Source organism: Trichosurus vulpecula, chromosome 7 (assembly GCF_011100635.1).
Source record: "Trichosurus vulpecula isolate mTriVul1 chromosome 7, mTriVul1.pri, whole genome shotgun sequence".
NCBI lineage: Eukaryota > Metazoa > Chordata > Mammalia > Diprotodontia > Phalangeridae > Trichosurus > Trichosurus vulpecula.
The window spans coordinates 122,626,471-122,643,238 of NC_050579.1; the positions used below are offsets into that span (position 1 = coordinate 122,626,471).

At 40.3% G+C, this 16,768-nt stretch overlaps 1 protein-coding gene across 1 annotated transcript in view; it reads left to right on the forward strand.

Annotated features, from left to right (window-relative positions):
• The first annotated feature begins 551 nt into the window (after window positions 1-551).
• The window catches only part of IL20RA (interleukin 20 receptor subunit alpha), a 67,944-nt gene continuing 51,727 nt past the window's right edge, over window positions 552-16,768 (forward strand). Inside the window, exon 1 of the mRNA XM_036767888.1 lies at window positions 552-911. Coding sequence (XP_036623783.1) covers window positions 800-911 — 112 coding nt within the window. The 5' untranslated portion in view covers window positions 552-799. The remainder of the gene's footprint in view (window positions 912-16,768) is intronic.

Below are 16,768 nucleotides of genomic sequence, written 5' to 3' on the forward strand. Positions count from 1 at the left end.
ACTTGGTGGTAGAAGGGAAAAAAAATCTATGAAACTTGTCTGAGACTTTACTTTTCATCTCATCCTGGTAACAGGTCAACATTCAAAGAGATTTATTGAGTTCCTACTTAAAAAGGTCAACCAACGAGATTTATTGAGTGCCTACTTTGTGCAAGGCACTGTGATAGACAAAGGCCACTTAAAGACCACAAAAGAACCACCAAAAACAAATAAACAAATAAATGGAACCACTTCTCAAGAAGTTTACACCAGAATGGAGTTTGATGGGTGGTGTTAAGTTGTTGTCCCAAGGTCATCCAAAGTTAGCAGCCCGGACATTTGTCATAATACGGGTTTCTGGGGCTGCTGTCTTCCTCCCTGGTTCATTCTGTCCAGCAGAGCGGTCTCCCTCCTGGGCTCCTCTGGGTTTAACTTCCCTCTCTTTCCTCCCCCAGAGTGCTGGGCCTGGGAGCTGGGAGTGGGTGGGGCCAGCAAACACCTCCTCCCCTCCGGACCTTATCTTACTACCTAGGCTTAGCCCCTTCTCTCTCCCGCCCCAAGAGTCCAGCAGAGTGAGGGAAAGGTTCCCCTCCCCCTTACCAGTCCAAACGCGGTAGGGACCCGGTAGTAGTGCCCGAGCGAGAGGTGGGAGAACTGCACGGAGCGGAGCCGAGCGTAACCCAGCGGAGTGGAGCGAGCGCAGCTCCTGCCGCGACCAGGAGCGCACGACAGTGGCGTGCCGGCCGCCTGGAGACCTGTGACCTAGCCAGTCTGGGATGTGACCTGACTATTCTGAGATGTGACCTTCCGTCCTTGCCCAATGCGGACCCTTCGGCCCCGCAGGAGGGCAGCAGCTAGAGGGCTCTGGGCGCCCTGGTACCTGCCCCTGGTGGCTCGGCTCCTGCTTCACCTACTGCAGCCAGTGTTCTCAGGTAAGTAGGGGTGTGTGTGTCTGTGTGTGTGGTGTGTGTGTGTGTGTGTGTGTGTGTGTGTGTGTGTGTGTGTGTGTGTGCTTGTGCTTGTGCGTGTGCTCCTCTGTCTGACCGGGTCCGCCAGTCTGTCTACGCTGCAGCCTCGGCTCGCATCCCCTCCCCAACCTCCTTGCCCCATCCTCTATTCCGACGGGGCCGAAGCTGATGTTCAGTCCCCCGACTGCAAGGAGAGCACCCCAGTTGCTCCTGGCTCAGAGCTCCAAGTGCCAGATTCGCCGCTGTCACCTCTTCCTCCTCTTCCTCCTCTTCCTCTTCGTTCGTTGTTTCGCTTTCAGACTGGGACACTGGCCCTGGCCCAGGAGTGGGCAGGCAGGGGTGCGGGAGCGCCCACTTCAGTCTTCCAGGGATGCTGCCCGCTTCCTCCCTTCTTACCTTGCGGCAGATACCGGCAAGGGCAGAGGGTAACCCCAACACTTAAGACGTGGGGAGAAAAACTCCTTTCACCCTGGTGGCAGAGGCAGCCTAGCTAAGTTTGTTGATATTCACTTTTTTTTTTTTCACCGCAGGAATTGGATTATCTGATTGTAAGGGGGTATTAGGGTGAAATTCTCTAACTAGCCCCCAAACAATTTATTGATGCTGGGAGAAGGGAAATCAGTTTCATAAGGTCACAGTCTGTGGCACAGCCAGAATTTCAATCCAAGTCTTCCAGCCACATATTAAAAAAAAAAAGCTGATTTTTATATAGCAAGTAGAAACCTTTTTTTTTTAAACAGACTTTATCCTAATTTGATCCTTCCTCACAAGGATTATCATTACCCCTATTTTACACATGAGGAAGTGAGACTTGAAAGATGAATGGATTTGCTCAGAGTGGTGCTAAATGAGGTAGGCAGGTTTCCAACCCATTTGATCTTGAATTCAGGTCCAGGGTGCTTAATCTACACAGCGTGGCTCTAGTGTTCTTTCCACTCCAGTTCCTTGTAGTCATAATATGGATCGTGACCTCTTTTTAAGTACTGCCAAGTAGTTGATACTTTTATATAGGTTGAGTTATAATTAGAATAATTAGTATGTCACTGTTAAATATTGGCATATTGACTGTCTCTCTTTTTTTTAATTAGTAAAGGTATCTACAAAGAAGAATGCAAAGAAATACCTAAAATAAAATTGTCCTTTCATGAGTGCATCATTTTTTCCTTTGTAGTTACTTTCAAGAAGAGTGTTTTCAAATGGGTTTAGGAAGTAAAACTTTCAAATTATTCTAAGCATTAGCTGAATGACAGTAAGTTTATGACTCAATCAAAAACATCAATTTCCAGTCAGAGCAGATATACACCAGATTATGTTTCCTAAAGATATGAATGATTTCTTTAAAAGTTATTGTAATCACAAGTAAGTCTAAAAATACAGTAAAGTTTCCATTAACTGGAACCAAATTAACCAACACTTTAAAAATTACTTTTTGTTTTGTTTTGCACTCAGGTTTTAGGAGAAAGAGGCAACTGATGAGAAAACAAATTGATTAATGCCTTATATTTGTATTATACCTCACAGTTTCCAAAGTACATACATTATGTGATTCAATATCCAGAATAATCGTAAGAAGTAAACAGTGAAGGTATTATTTCCTTTTTGCAAATTATTAAATTGAGACTCAGAAACTTGCTGAAGGCAAGACTGCTGTCTGGGGGCACAGTAGAGACTAAAACCCACATTGCTTGATTCAATTCAGTTAGAAATTTACAAAGTGTCTACAATGTGCTAGAACTGGGTATAGAAAGGCAAAAGTGAAGCAGTTACTGATTTGTAGGCATCTTCATTCAACTGGGGGGAAAAACATGTACAGAGATAATGGCACGATTGCTGTTTTCAGCTGCAGCAGACTCTTTGTGACCCCATTTGGGATTTTCTTGGCAAAAATATTGGAATGGTTTTGCCATTTCCTTTTCCAGCTCATTTTTAAAGATGAGGAAACTAAGGCAAACAGGGTTAAATGAGTTGCCACAGGTCACACAACTTATGAAGTGGTCCAGTGCTCTATCCACTGTATAGTATAGTAGCCAGAGTTGTTATTGACTTGGACTCAGGAAGACCTGGATTTATATTCTTCTTCAATCACTTACTAGCTGTGTGACCCTAGGCAAATCACTTAATTTCTCTGGTCCTTAGTTCCTCTGAAGGGATTACATTAGATGACCTCTAGGGTTCTTTTTAGTTCAAAATTAATGATCTTATGATCTTAAGTAAATATAAAATAGATACTAAGTAATCAAGGTGGGGAGGCATACAAATCACAGTAGTCAGAACAAGCCTTGTAGAGGACATTGTATTTGGACTGAGTCTTGCAGGAGGTCGGAGATTGGGAGGCACCATGGAACAGTGGAAATAGCATTAGTCCTTTGGAGAAAGGACCTAAATTCCGATCCTGCTTCAGACAGTTACAACCTGTGTGACTTTGGATAAGTCACTTCACCTTGTCTCAGTTTCCCCATGTATTGGTAATTAAGGTGGGACTTTTTTTTTTTTTTTACTGTTTTCTCTTTTAGAATGCTAAAGTAATTGAATGCCTTTGATTAAGTCTTACTAGGTGCAAAGTCCCAGGCCCACACCCTTTTGCTAACTAAGTGTGAAGTTCCATGCCCACACCCTTTTGCTGATGAGGTATGAAGCCTTCAGGCCCTAAAAAGGGTATATAAACTCAAAGGTGAGCATTTTGTTTGGGGGTCTCACTCACTGGAAGAGTGTTGTGTGATTTGACCAGATAAGACTCAGGGTAGCCATTGTTAAGGAGCCCCCCCAGCTTGAAAACCCAGATGTTGGTGCTTCCCTGGTAACTATGTACTGAGATGTTGGACAGAAAGCTAGAAGCCTATCTACTGGTTTGTATTATTTGATCTGTTGACATTTTCTGTTTGTATTTGCTCTGAAGTTCAGGGTGCTGGCTTTTCCCCCTGAACTAAGTGAATGGTATATGTATATTTGTTTAAAGTGAGATTGTTAACCCCTTAAAGTTGCTTTCCTTTGTAAAGGAGATCAAAGGACCTGTGCTGGGAGCCGTTCTGTGTGCTCTTGTTGCTGGTCTTGTTGGGTCTTTCACCCCCACAGCAGCTGCTAGCAACATTGTTGTTATACCCCATTTGTAAAAAAGAGGGATTTGCATTAGCATCTGAGGTCTATTCTATCTTTAGTTTGATGATCCTCCTACTCCAAGAGGTGGAAGTAAGAATGCGTCAGCTGATACAAAAACATGGTTGTAGGGGATGGTATTGTGTACTGTTTGTACATTGCAAGTAAATAAATTTGATTGGAATATAGAGCACATGAGATAGATTAATATGAGAACAGTATAGAAATATTGGTTGGAAAGTGATTGTGAAGGACCTAGAAGAGGCATCTAGGTGGCACAACAGATCGAGAGCTCAGGCTGGAGTTTGGAAGACTGAAGCTCAAATCTGTCCCCAGATTCTTACTAGCTATGTGACTCTGGGAAACACACTTAACTTCTCCCTGCCTCTGTTTCCCCAGCTGTGAAATGAGAATAGCAATAGTGTCTACCTCCTATGGTTGTTTTGAGGATCAAGTGAGATAATATTGGTAAAGCACTTTTAGCACCATGCCAGATCCATACTAGGTGCTTAATAAATGCTCATTTGCTTCCTCTCTTTGAATGCCAAACATTTTATATATTATCTTCAAAGTAATAGGGATCCACTGAAAATTCTTGTGCAGGAGAGTGACATTGTCAGACTTGTGCATTAAGAATGTTCATTTGGCCGCTGTGCAGAGGATAGATAGAGAGGAGAAAGAATGGAGCCAGGGAGACAAGATTGGAGAATGTGACAATAATCTAAATGATGAGAGTCTAAACTGGTATGGTGAGTATATAAAGACAAGGGAAAGGAGAAGAGAGATGTTGTGGAAGTAGAATCAGTAAGACTTGGCACCTGATTGGATGGAGTAGAAGGTGAAGGAGAGTTAGGGGTCAGAGATGATTCCAAGGTTGAGAAACTGGCTGAATTTTCAAAAGAAATAACAAAGTTTGGGAAAGGATAAATTTAAGAGAAAAGACAATCAGTTCCATTTTGGACATATTGAGTTTGAGATGCCTGTGGTCATCAAAGTGGAGATGTCCAGCAGGCAGTTGGTACGCAAGATTGGAGATGGCTAGGTAGATGTGGCAATCATCTACTTAGAAATGATCATTGAATCTTGAGAAATTGAACTACAGAGTACAGAAAGAGACAAAGACACAGGACAGGTTCTTGAAGTACACCCACAAAGGGGGTAGATCGTGGATTATGAGCCAACAAAGGATACTTGGAAGGAATGGTCAGACAGCTAGGAGAAAAGCCAGGAAAGAGCAGTGTTAAGAAAACCCAGAGAAGGGAGTAAACAGTGTACAATGCTGCAGAAAGGGAAAAAAAGGGTGAAGATGGAGAAACAGCCATTTCCTGTCCTCTCTCCCATCATCCCTCACTAGTACCTTTTCTCTGAGATTACCTTCCACCTGCTCTTATATGTGGATAGTTATTTGCATGTTGAATTCCCCATTAGTGTGTGATATTTGAGAAAGGGACAATTTTTGCTTCTCTTTGTGTGTAATGAGTGACAGACACATAGTAAGCACTTAAGAATGCTTTTTGACTGATAAAATCGAGAGATTTTTGGTAACTTTAGAAAGAGCTGTTTCAGTGGAATAGTGTGACTGAAAACCAGAATGCAAGGTATTGAGTAACTTCAGTGTGGGAAAATGGGGGCAGTAAGGGTAGGCAGCTTTTTTCTAGAAGTTTGGTTGTGAAGTGAAGGTGATAGAAAAGACTACAACTTGAGAGGACAGCAGAGCCAAGGGAAGAAACTTTAATGATGGAGGAGATGCGGTAAATTTAGATATTTTGTGTACCACAAGAAAGAAGCTAGAGGTAGGGAGAGGTCAAAAATTAGAGAAGGGATGCTCCAGGGTCCTGAGTATTGTGTTAATCCAGGACCTCAGAGACATCTGAAGCTAGAGACCCACAAGTTTTCCATGTTCTCAAAGAAGACTGATCTGATCCAGGGAGAAGTCTGATTGTTGCCCTGGTCTGAGCTGTGCAAGTTCCTGACTTGTGTTTGGGTCTGAGTAACACATGTATGCACTTGTCCCAGTTGGAGTTCCAGTAAACTGCTGCTGGACTCAGCCACCATCAGTCAGCTGGAAAGCTCTGTTGGTTCAGAGTACCAGAACTGCGGCTTCTTTTTTGGTGTGGGATGCCTTCTTTGGTCATTTCTCTGAAGGCCTCAGGCTAGACTGAAACAGAAATGCTGCTCCACTCCTAGGGTCAAGGTCGTGCAGCAGCTTCAGCTTCCTTCTGAACTTACTCCTCTTTAGGCAAACCATCCAGGGCCTACTGCCCCCTCCTTACCCTTGACCACCACCCTGAGGCTAAGATCCTTAGGTAGCCCTGGATCTATGACCCAGAACAGAATAGTGAGCAACAATTAGTTGCCAGTTCGTATCTATTCCAGCAGCGTGCACAGAGTCAGGCCTGTCTTTGCTGGATCTGAGACCTTTTCTTACCCTGGTGTGGAGCTTCTTCCAGGGCCAGAGTACTGCATGAGACCATTCCTCTATGTGCACAAACCTTGCTTTCTGACTCGTTTTGCTGACCTGTGCTGGAAAAACAAGTAAGGGTTTTTGGGGGTTTCCCCCCTTGGATTTCCCAGATCAGAATTCACTCAGGTACATTTTAAAAATTTGTGTGGAGGGATTGTGGGGTTGAGCCTGTATCTTCTTCCTGCTTCTCTACTATCTTAGCTTCTCCTTATGCACCTAGCCCCCTGCCCCACCCCCATACCTGACTCCATTGATTTATTTTGGTTGACTGTACATATGTGTACAGTACAGTACAGTACCCACAAAGGAGGGTTTATACAAGGGATTGAGGAGTAGGTTAGTGAGCAGTGATAGATATGCCTCCAAAAAGCATAAATAAAAGGTTCTCCTGCATGCACAGAAGAAAAAATTTTGAAATATAGATGATACAAGTAAAGCAGTTTTGTTAACACCTTGATAAATCTTATATATTTGTGTATATACAGTATATCCACCACATATGTGTATATTTATGCATATATATGTATATATACTATGGCTCATACTTATAAAGGTCCTACTAGGTGCCAAGCATTATGCTAAGTGTTTCACAAATATTAATTCATCTGATCCTCAGAACAACCATGAGAGGTAGGTGCTACTATCATATCAATTTTATAGATGAGGAAACCAGTTGGCTCTGGTACTGGTAACTAAATGACTTGCCCAGAGTCACAAAGCTAGTATCTGAGACTGCAATATGCACATATACATACATATACACATATATACATACACACATATAAATTCCTTAAAAACATACTAAATAATATAAATTCAGTTTCTTTTCTTGTTCTTGGGATAGAGAAATGTTGATGTCTATTGATAATTGTTCACAATGAAAAAGAAAAATATTTAAAATAAAATAGATTTAGGAGGAGAAAACCAGAGGGAGAAATGGATGGGTATGAGGCTATGGTCTAAGATTAGAATTTCAGAATTCTAGAAGATAAGAGTCAAACTTTTCTCCATGATGATTAAATAAAGGATATGACTCGCTGTCTGTGGCTAAAGTGGAGTAAAGGTGTGCATGTGGGAACTGAGGAAATTGGTGAATTAGAATGCTCCAGTGTTTGAGGGGGAATCAGAGCCAAAAACTGACATCAAGTGTGAGGGCAGTTCAGAGTGAAGCAGAAAACTGTGAACCAGGTACAGAACTTGAGAAAGGAGAGAGAGAACCTGATGGTTGACAGCAACTAGGATGTAAATGAATGAACCTCAAAGAGGATCTAAACAAAGGTTGCAAAGTGATAGTAACCGAGGTCAGGTCTGGGAATGACAGTGAGGAACCAGGAGTGTGCCTACCTCTCCTCCTGGCCTAAGTGCTTGATTGGGCTGGCGGTTGGGGTAGGGTTGGAAAGATAAAAGAAGATACATTCAATATAGGAGAGGAGGCTCAGGGATTCAGTGTCTTCCTGCTGTCAGGGTAGAGAGTCAGGTTTTGCACATATGGGTCCATATGGTTCTGTACATATGCATACAAAGCTATCTTTTCATCTGAATTTAAAAAAAAAAATCAAATTCACACACACACGAACACATTTGCCAAACCTGACTCTCAACTGTTATACCAGGAAAACACTGGATCTCTGAGTATCCTCTCCAATACTGGATGTATCTTTTTCATTTTTTTTTTTTGGTCACATACAAACATAAAGAGGAGTTTCCAAAGCTCATATAGTCAGGGGGACCTGAATTCAAATCTGACCTCAGACTCTTCCTAGCTGTATGACCCTGGGCAAGTCACTTAACTCTTTGCCTCAGATTCCTCATTTATAAAATGAATGAGCTAGAGAAGGAAATGGCTAAACCACTTTAGTATCTTTGCCAAGGAAACCCCAAAACCGTATCACAAAGAGTTGGACATAATTGAAATGGCTCAGCAGTGACAACAAATAAGTGGTCCAGTGATCCACATGATCCAGTTCACAAGCCATCTAAAGACATGCAAGACATCTAAAGACATTCTCTATTTTTAAAGAACCCCATAAATATATGAATACTCTCCAACCATCTTTAGCAGCTTATTCTAAAGTTTAATCCCTCAAAAAGCCAAAATGCTTATCTTGAAGACTAATATGACTCTCTCTTGAATACATTTCTAACCCATTTCCTCTTGTTTGGTCTTCACAGACTAATAACAACTAACACATAAAGTTCACGAAGTGTTTTCTTCCCAACAGCTCTATGAGGCAGACAGAGAAGTGCAGTTTTATAGTTTAAGAGATGGAGAGTTTAAGTGATTTACCCATAGTCACAGAGACAACATGGAAAAAAGTTTAGAGAACCAGCCTGGGAATTAGGAAGAAATAGCTACATGCTTTTTTTATGTAGTCTTTTTACATATCCTTTTCTTTTTGAAGGCAATCAGGGGTTAAGTGACTTGCTGTTTCAACAGTTCAGCTAGCAGCTGCTCTGGGGGTGAAAAACCAACATGAGCCCAACAACAAGAATGCTGCAAGCCCAGCTTCTTTTGATCTGCTTTACTAAGGAAAGCAACGTTAAGGGGTTAACAATCTTACTTTAATCCAGCATACAAATATCATTCACTTAGTTCAGGGGAAAAGCCAGCACCCTGAACATCAGAGCAAATACAAACAAATTACAAACATGCATTTATGAACAGATCAAATACAATTCATAGTTACTAAGGGACCATCAACATCTGAGTTCAGCCGGGAGCTGGACAAGCCTGGCTCAGAGTCACGTGCCACTCCTGCTGCGGCTCAGAGCTCTGAAAAAAGAGAGCCAGCCTCTGGTTTTATATATCTTGTTCAGGGTGAAAGGTGAGTCACACATGCGACTCACCCACGTGACCTAAAATTGTCACAAAAATGCAACTTAAACCCACATGGTCTAAAAGCCTCTGATGTCACAAACATGTCACTCAAACCCATGTAAGCTAGGCTTTCCTTTGAGGCAAGGAGGTCATCAAAGACTCCTAATTTAATCAAGGAAACAAAGGCCAAACTCTTCAAGGTCACTTGGTTAAATTAGTGCTAAGAGCCCATCTTGATTCCCAATATACTTGCCCACACAGCCAGTAAGTGTCTGAGTCCAAATTTGAACTCAGTTCCTCAGGACTCCAGGGCCAGCGCTCTATCCACTTTACCACCTAACTGTGCACTTATATATCCTTTTCAAGACCCACCTCTGACCCTGGGCAAAGCCACTTCATCACTCAGTGCCCCCAAGTAACTCTCTAAGACCATAAGTTTAGGGAGTTTTCTTAGTGAGAATTCTCTACAGCAGTGAAGTCACAGGTTAGAACCAAATAGCTGGTAAATGGCAGAGGCAAGATTTGAACCTCGTTACTTCAGAGGCTTCCATCCTTACTACAGGCCCAACATTTGTTCTCTATAACAGACAGCTTTGGGGAAAGTAAAAAACAAAACAAAATAAAAACAACAACTTCTCTTCATTATTCTTCTCATAATAATTCTTCATATTTGGGGAAGAACCAAAAGGTCCCAGGTAGCTATGATGAAGATGGTTTAGAGACCTTTGACTTACCCTATGTTTGAACATAGATATATGCCCATTCTCATGATGCCCTTTCCCTAGAACAATGGGAGCCATTCTCAAATCTTCTATTTTCTGAACAATTTAAACTTCTCTAGGACACATTTGTCATCTTCTTAACGTACTTTATAATTCTCTGAATCCTTTCCAAGTCTCCACATCTTTTGAGTTGCAGAGTCTGAAATTAGATCTCTGATTACCATTGAGTGATTTATTTCTGGGTTATTATTGACTCCTGTGGGGACTACTGTTGCCTTCCCTTTGGCTAAAGTTGGCCAAAAAGTTGTTTGAATTTTTTTCGTTTTGAATTCCCAAGAGGTAAACTTATCACTTAATAGTATCTATTTGGTAGTTTTATGTTGAGGTTGTAGTATAAAAGCCAATCTAAAAATGTAATGGCAATTAGGAATTTAAAACAGACACCCACATTTAGGAGAAAATAAATATAAAGGCTGGTGTTTTCATACAGTTTTAGGAGGGAAAAAACCCCCACAGGGTTAACACCCACCATAGCCCTCTAAGACTGTCCAGATCTGTATTCCAATCGCATCTCTGAGACTTTCCATCTATAGGACTTTGGGCAAGTGACCTAACCTACTTGGACCTCAGTTTCTTTACCTGTATAATAAGAGTATTGGACTAGGTGTCTTCAGAGGTCTCTTCCGGATCTAAATCTATGATTCAGCAATCTGATGAGCTATAAAATGAAGTCAACAAAGTCTGGCTTTTGCAATAACAGAGCTATGACTTGACCTTTCTGGAATTTGTATGGCATGTAAAGCCCTGTACTGAGTTCAAGGGAATTGACTCAACTAAATCACAGGCTAGAGAATGGCAAGGACTGCTAGATGTGATTGCTGAGCCACTCTCATGATTTGGAAAGATACTGAAGAATGGAGGGGGTACCACAGGATTAGAGGAGAGCAAATCTCTTGATGAAAGAAAGAAAGGAAGAGAGGAAGGAAGGAAGGAAGGAAGGAAGGAAGGAAGGAAGGAAGGAAGGAAGGAAGGAAGGAAAGTTAGTTTACAAAACAGAGTTTGGCTATTATTACTGGCAGAATTCCAAGATGTATTATTGAAGGGATAATTAGTGAATATCTAGAAAAGGAAGCAGTGATCACATAGAACCAAAATGGCTTCTCAAGAATAAATCATGCCAAATCCCCCTCCCTCCACTTTTTTTTTGGTCATGATTACTAAACTGGTAAATCAGGGGAGTGCTACAGGTAGAGTTTGCCAACTGTTTTCTAAAATCTAGGTTAAGTGTCTCCTCCTGTCATTTTGGGAAAGATGGAAACACATGGGCTAGACATCATTACATCACATGGATGCAGAATGGACTGGACTTGTTGAATGTCTAGACTTGAAGATTAGTCATCGGTAGTTCATTCTCAGCTTGGAATTAGGTGTCTAGTGCCCCAGAGTTCTGCACTTGGCCTTGTGCTACTTAACATTTTTTATCATTGACTTCTATAAAGACACAGATGACCTACCTATCAAACTTACATGACACAAAATTGGGAGGGATAGTCAACACATTGGATGACAAGCAGGATTCCAAAAGATTTTGACAAGTTACAACATTGGGTTAAACTGGTTAGGATAAATTCAGTAGGAATAATTATAAAGTACTACATGTGCTTTAAAAATATTCACAAGTAAAAGAGAAAACATGATTACACTTCAGTGTGCCTGAAAAATCCAAGACTTTTGGTATAGTGCAAGATCAATATGCATTAATAACATGGCATAGCCACCTAAAAAGCTAATGTGACCTAAGATTGCATTAAGCCAAGTATGGCTTCCAAGAAGAACAAGGTGATGGTCCCATTGTATTCTGCCCTAGTCAAGCCACATGTGAATATTGTGCTGAGTGCCATATTGTGCTAGGTGCCATCTTTTAGGAAGACATTGATAAGCTGGATAGCACCCAGAAAAAGGTAATAATAATTGCTCTGGCAAGAATTCTTAAATTAGAGTGTGAGAACTTTAAATATATATATGTATATATATATATACACATATATACATATATTGACAACTATGTTTCAGTATACTTGGTTTCTTTTGTAACTCTCTACATTTTATTTTATGCATTTAAAAACATTATTCTAAGAAGAAGCTCACAGGCTTCACCAGATTGCCAAAGGGATCCATGACACAAAACAACATTAAGGAACTCTGGCTTAAAGGAACTGGAGATATTGAGCTGGCAGGGAGGGAAGTCTTAAGAAGACTATGATGGCTCCCTTCAAGTATTTGGGGAGGCAGGTTGTTCTGTTTGGTCCCAGAGAACAGAATTAGGAGCGATGGGTGGAAATTGCAATGAGGCAAATAAATTAAGGCTTAATATAAGAAAAACAACTTCCTAAAAATGAGAGCAATCCAATGTGGAATGGGCTGTGTCATGTGCTTCTTCAGCATTGAAGGTCTTCAAGCAGAAGACTGAATGACCACTTATCAGATATGTTAGAGAGAATCTTGCTTAAGTATAGGTTAGACTAGATGCCCCCTAACAACTCTTTCAACTCTGAAATTCTATGAAGTTTTTACTATGAAAGTCTATAAAACAAAAGTTTTAAAAATATGATTCATTGACAAATACTATTTAATGAGAATGATATTGGAGTGCAGTGTTGGTTTTTCAATTAGAGTGCCCTTGTGGTCCCTTCGTGTCGTTTTTGCCAAATGAATGTATTTTGTAGTGTGTCAGATTTAGACCAAAGGGCCTCATGAGATGGATGTTACTTAATCTGTTCCTCTCCATCAAGAAATTTCCTTATTCTAGGTTTCCTCAGTTGTAAAACGAGAGGATTGGCTCAGATGACGCCTCAAGTCTCATCTAGCTTAAATCTATGACTGAATGAGAAACCTTACTTTCTCTATACATCTCTACTCAGCAAATTAATAATAATGACTCAAAGTTGTCTAGGGATCCAGTTAATCTCTCTGATTTGTTCCTCATAACATGCTTAAAGGTAGAGTGAAAGTACTTTAGTCCCTTTTTGTAGATGAAGAAACTGAGGCTCAGAAATTTTTTTATCAAAAATAGCTGTTGAATTTGACTTGAAATTGAACCAAAACCCAATTCAATCCGTTGCTATCTCCACTATACTCTACTGTTTTTACATATCTGGGTTAGACATATCCATCCTCTTTGTTCAGTAGATAAGACTCAAACAATGCAGGGAAAAGTAGAGAAAGAGGCTCAAAGAAAAGAGATAGTGGATAAAATGGCATGCTCCACTCACTCTCCATCCTTCCTCATGGCTCCTGTGATAAACCAGGAAAAGCTACCCAGAAAGCCTAAATGTTCAGATAGGATTTTCAAGAGATAAAAAAAGAGAGAGCTTGGCTTAGGTTCAAGACTGATTATCCTGATAGTGTCGAAAAATATATGAATGGGAGGAGGAGGAGGAACTAAAGAAGAATAAGAGATGCATGTGTTTTCATTGAATAGAGAAAGTGTATAGAAAGAAGTATCAGCCAACTAATGTAAGAAATAGAATGTACACAGAGTAAAACATTAGATGATGGAAATTATTGAGAGCTGTTAAAATTAAGTTGTAAGATGATCACATCTATGAATTTGGAAAGGCATGTAAACATAATAGAAGGTTTTTCAGGGAGGAGGCAATGAGATATATTAGAAACTGCCCTGGACTAGAATTGGAGGCCTGAGTTTTTATTCTAGCTCTCTCACTAACTCATTGTGCAACTTTAAGCAATAGTAATGATGATAGCCGGTACAGTATGTATTTTAGGGCTTTGAGATTTGAGAAGTACTTTATAAATATTTCTTCATTTTATCCTCACAACAACTCTAGGAAGTAGGCACTATTATTATCTCCCTTGTGCAGTTGAGAAAACTGAAGCAGACAAAGGTTAAGTGACTTGCCCAGGGTCATACAGCTAGTAAGTGTCTAAGGCAGGATTTGAATTCAGGTCTTCCTCACTCCAGGTCCTGCACTCTACTGCCCCACCTACCTGATCTGTCATTTTATCTCTCTGAGCTTCAATTTTCTAATCTATAAAATTAGGAGATTGGACCAGATGATCCTCAAAATTCTTGGCAGCTCTATTTCTTGTTAACATTCAAGAATGTTGATCTAACATAGATGGAAGACTACGTAGTTAACAAATTAAGGAACCCTTAGCTATTAACATTTCAACTAAATTATTAAGTACATGAACATAGGTTATGCCTTGATAGTGACATATTAGTGATAATTTATTGATAAAATTATACTTGCATTTCAAAAGTATATTTATGTTCTGTAAATCTTTCACTTTCAGAAAATCAAGCACAACTACTGTTTTCCAATAGAAATACTTCTTAGCAAGGCATAAAGCTGAATTTAAATTAACATTTTGTCTTTGGAATTCAAGTATGAGAATGAAAATGTTTCTGTAATTGATCTGAAATATATACACAAAGAAAAGGATGATGTCACAGATATAAAAACAGCAAGAAGACCATTCAGTTGTGCCTTTTAATATGGAGGATGATTACAAAGAACCAGAAACCAATTGACATGGTTAAGATAGGAGGGAGAGGTAGAAATATCACAATCAGGCCTTTATGGTTTTTAAAAAGTAGCTTGTTATTTTTATTCATAAATGAAATATATTTTTCATCTTAGCACTGAACTGACATTAATATTCAATATGCAGTTGAATAGGGGAAAATACATTTAATAAAAATAACACTCTGTGTGAGCTGCACTAATATTTCAATGGGAAGTTATGGCAGTGTTTCTTTGCTCCTTTGTTAACAAAATGATGTAGTGGAAAGAGCCCTGCAATAGGAGTCATGAGACTTGGGTTCTAATCCTAACTCAGCCACTAACTCAGTGTGTGTCCTTGAACTTCTCCTCTCTTGCCTTCAGTTTCCTCATTTGCAAAATGAGGAAGGTTGGACAAGTTGATCTCCAAAGTTCCTTCCAAATACTAAAGTCTAAAATTCTAAGCTTTTCTAGTGTGTTGTGTTAGCCTAGTGAGAATTTATCCATTTAACAAATTCTCCCTCAATGGGAGAAAACTAGCATGTCGAGTTCATGACTTAAAAGCAAAGCTAATCAAGCAAAACAGCATAAAAAGCACTTGTAAACTTTTATGGACACAATAGGACAGAAAAGGTTCTAAATCTTTGCTCTATAGGACATTTAATACTAATGTGTTATTTTCATTGAATGAGCCTCCTTTCTCTGTGTATCTCTCTCTCTCTTTGTCTGTCTCTGTCTCTCTGTCTCTCTCTCTGTCTCTGTCTGTCTGTCTCTCTCTCTCACTCTCTTTCTCTGTCCCCCCTTTATCTGTCTGTCTGTCTCTTGTCTCTGTCTTTGTCTCTCTGTTGCTTTCTCTGTCTGTTGCTTTCTCTGTCTCTCTCTCTCTTTGTCTCTCTCTATCTCTCTCTGTCTCTCTGTCTCTGTCTCTCTCTCTGTTTCTCTCTCTGTTTCTCTCTCTCTCTCTCTCTCTCTCTCTCTCTCTCAGTTTCTCTCTCTCTCTCTCCCCCTTATCTGTCTGTCTATCTCTTGTCTCTGTCTCTCTGTCTGTCTCTGTCTTTGTCTCTCTGTTGCTTTCTCTGTCTGTCTCTGTCTCTGTCTCTCTCTGTCTCTCTCTCTGTCTCTGTCTCTCTCCCCCTTCCTTCCCCCCACCTCTCTTTCTCTCCAGGACCAGAAGTAAGTTTATGAAAATGTGCACTTGTATGATTAGCACAAATGTTTACATATTAGGGAGGAAAAAAATAGCAGTGATCCCTTGCTAAGCAGCTTTCTTTCATTCTTACCCCAAAAGGGAAATAAGAGGGAAGATCATCAGAAATATACCATCCTCCAAGGTGTGTCTCTTGCTGCCAGCACCTGTTCGTAGGGCTACCCACAGCACATGTGAAGGGGAAAATCCTACTCACTACTGGTTGCCTAGAGTGTGGTTTTGAGGTGGTAAGCCACTTCTTCCCCTTAGGTGTAAACCTTGGGTAGAAGGAAGAAAGGCTTTGTCTGTTGTTTGATTTGGTGTGTGTGTGAGTGAACAGAGCTATCCTTGAAGTCGAGTAGAGCTGGGTTCAAGTTCAGAAACTAACACGTACGAACTGTGTGACCCTGGACAATCACAGACACTCACAGGTCTCTAGGCCAGTGGTATCAGATCCAAATAGAAACAGGGGCCACCGATCTATACGTGAGGACATCTGCTTATTGTTGTTGTTGTTGTTTAGTCAATTAGTTGTATCCAACTCTGTGAACCTATTTGGGGGTTTCTTGGCAAAAATATTGCAGTGGTTTACCATTTCCTTCTCCAGCTCATTTTACAGATTAGGAAACTGAAGCAAACAGGGTTACGTGACTTGCCCAGGGTCACACAGCTAGTTGTGTTTGACATAATGTTATTTATGTTTTATTATATTTTATTTATTTTGTTAAATATTTCCCAATTACATTTTAATCTGATTTGGTCTGTAACAGGGAGTATCTTGCTTTCTACAGGCTACTTGTTTGACGCCTCTGCTCTAGGCAGCTCAAGACTATTAAGTGTCAGAGAAGAGGCCAACCTACATTTGCAAGAGGGAGTTTACTTAACAATAACTAAATTTCAGGTCTAAACTCTATGTCCATGAGACAATTAAATTTAAAATAAGAATCAATTCCCCACATGCCTGTTTTTCTTGAAAGCAATAATATCCCCTGATATTCCTAAAAAGATTATT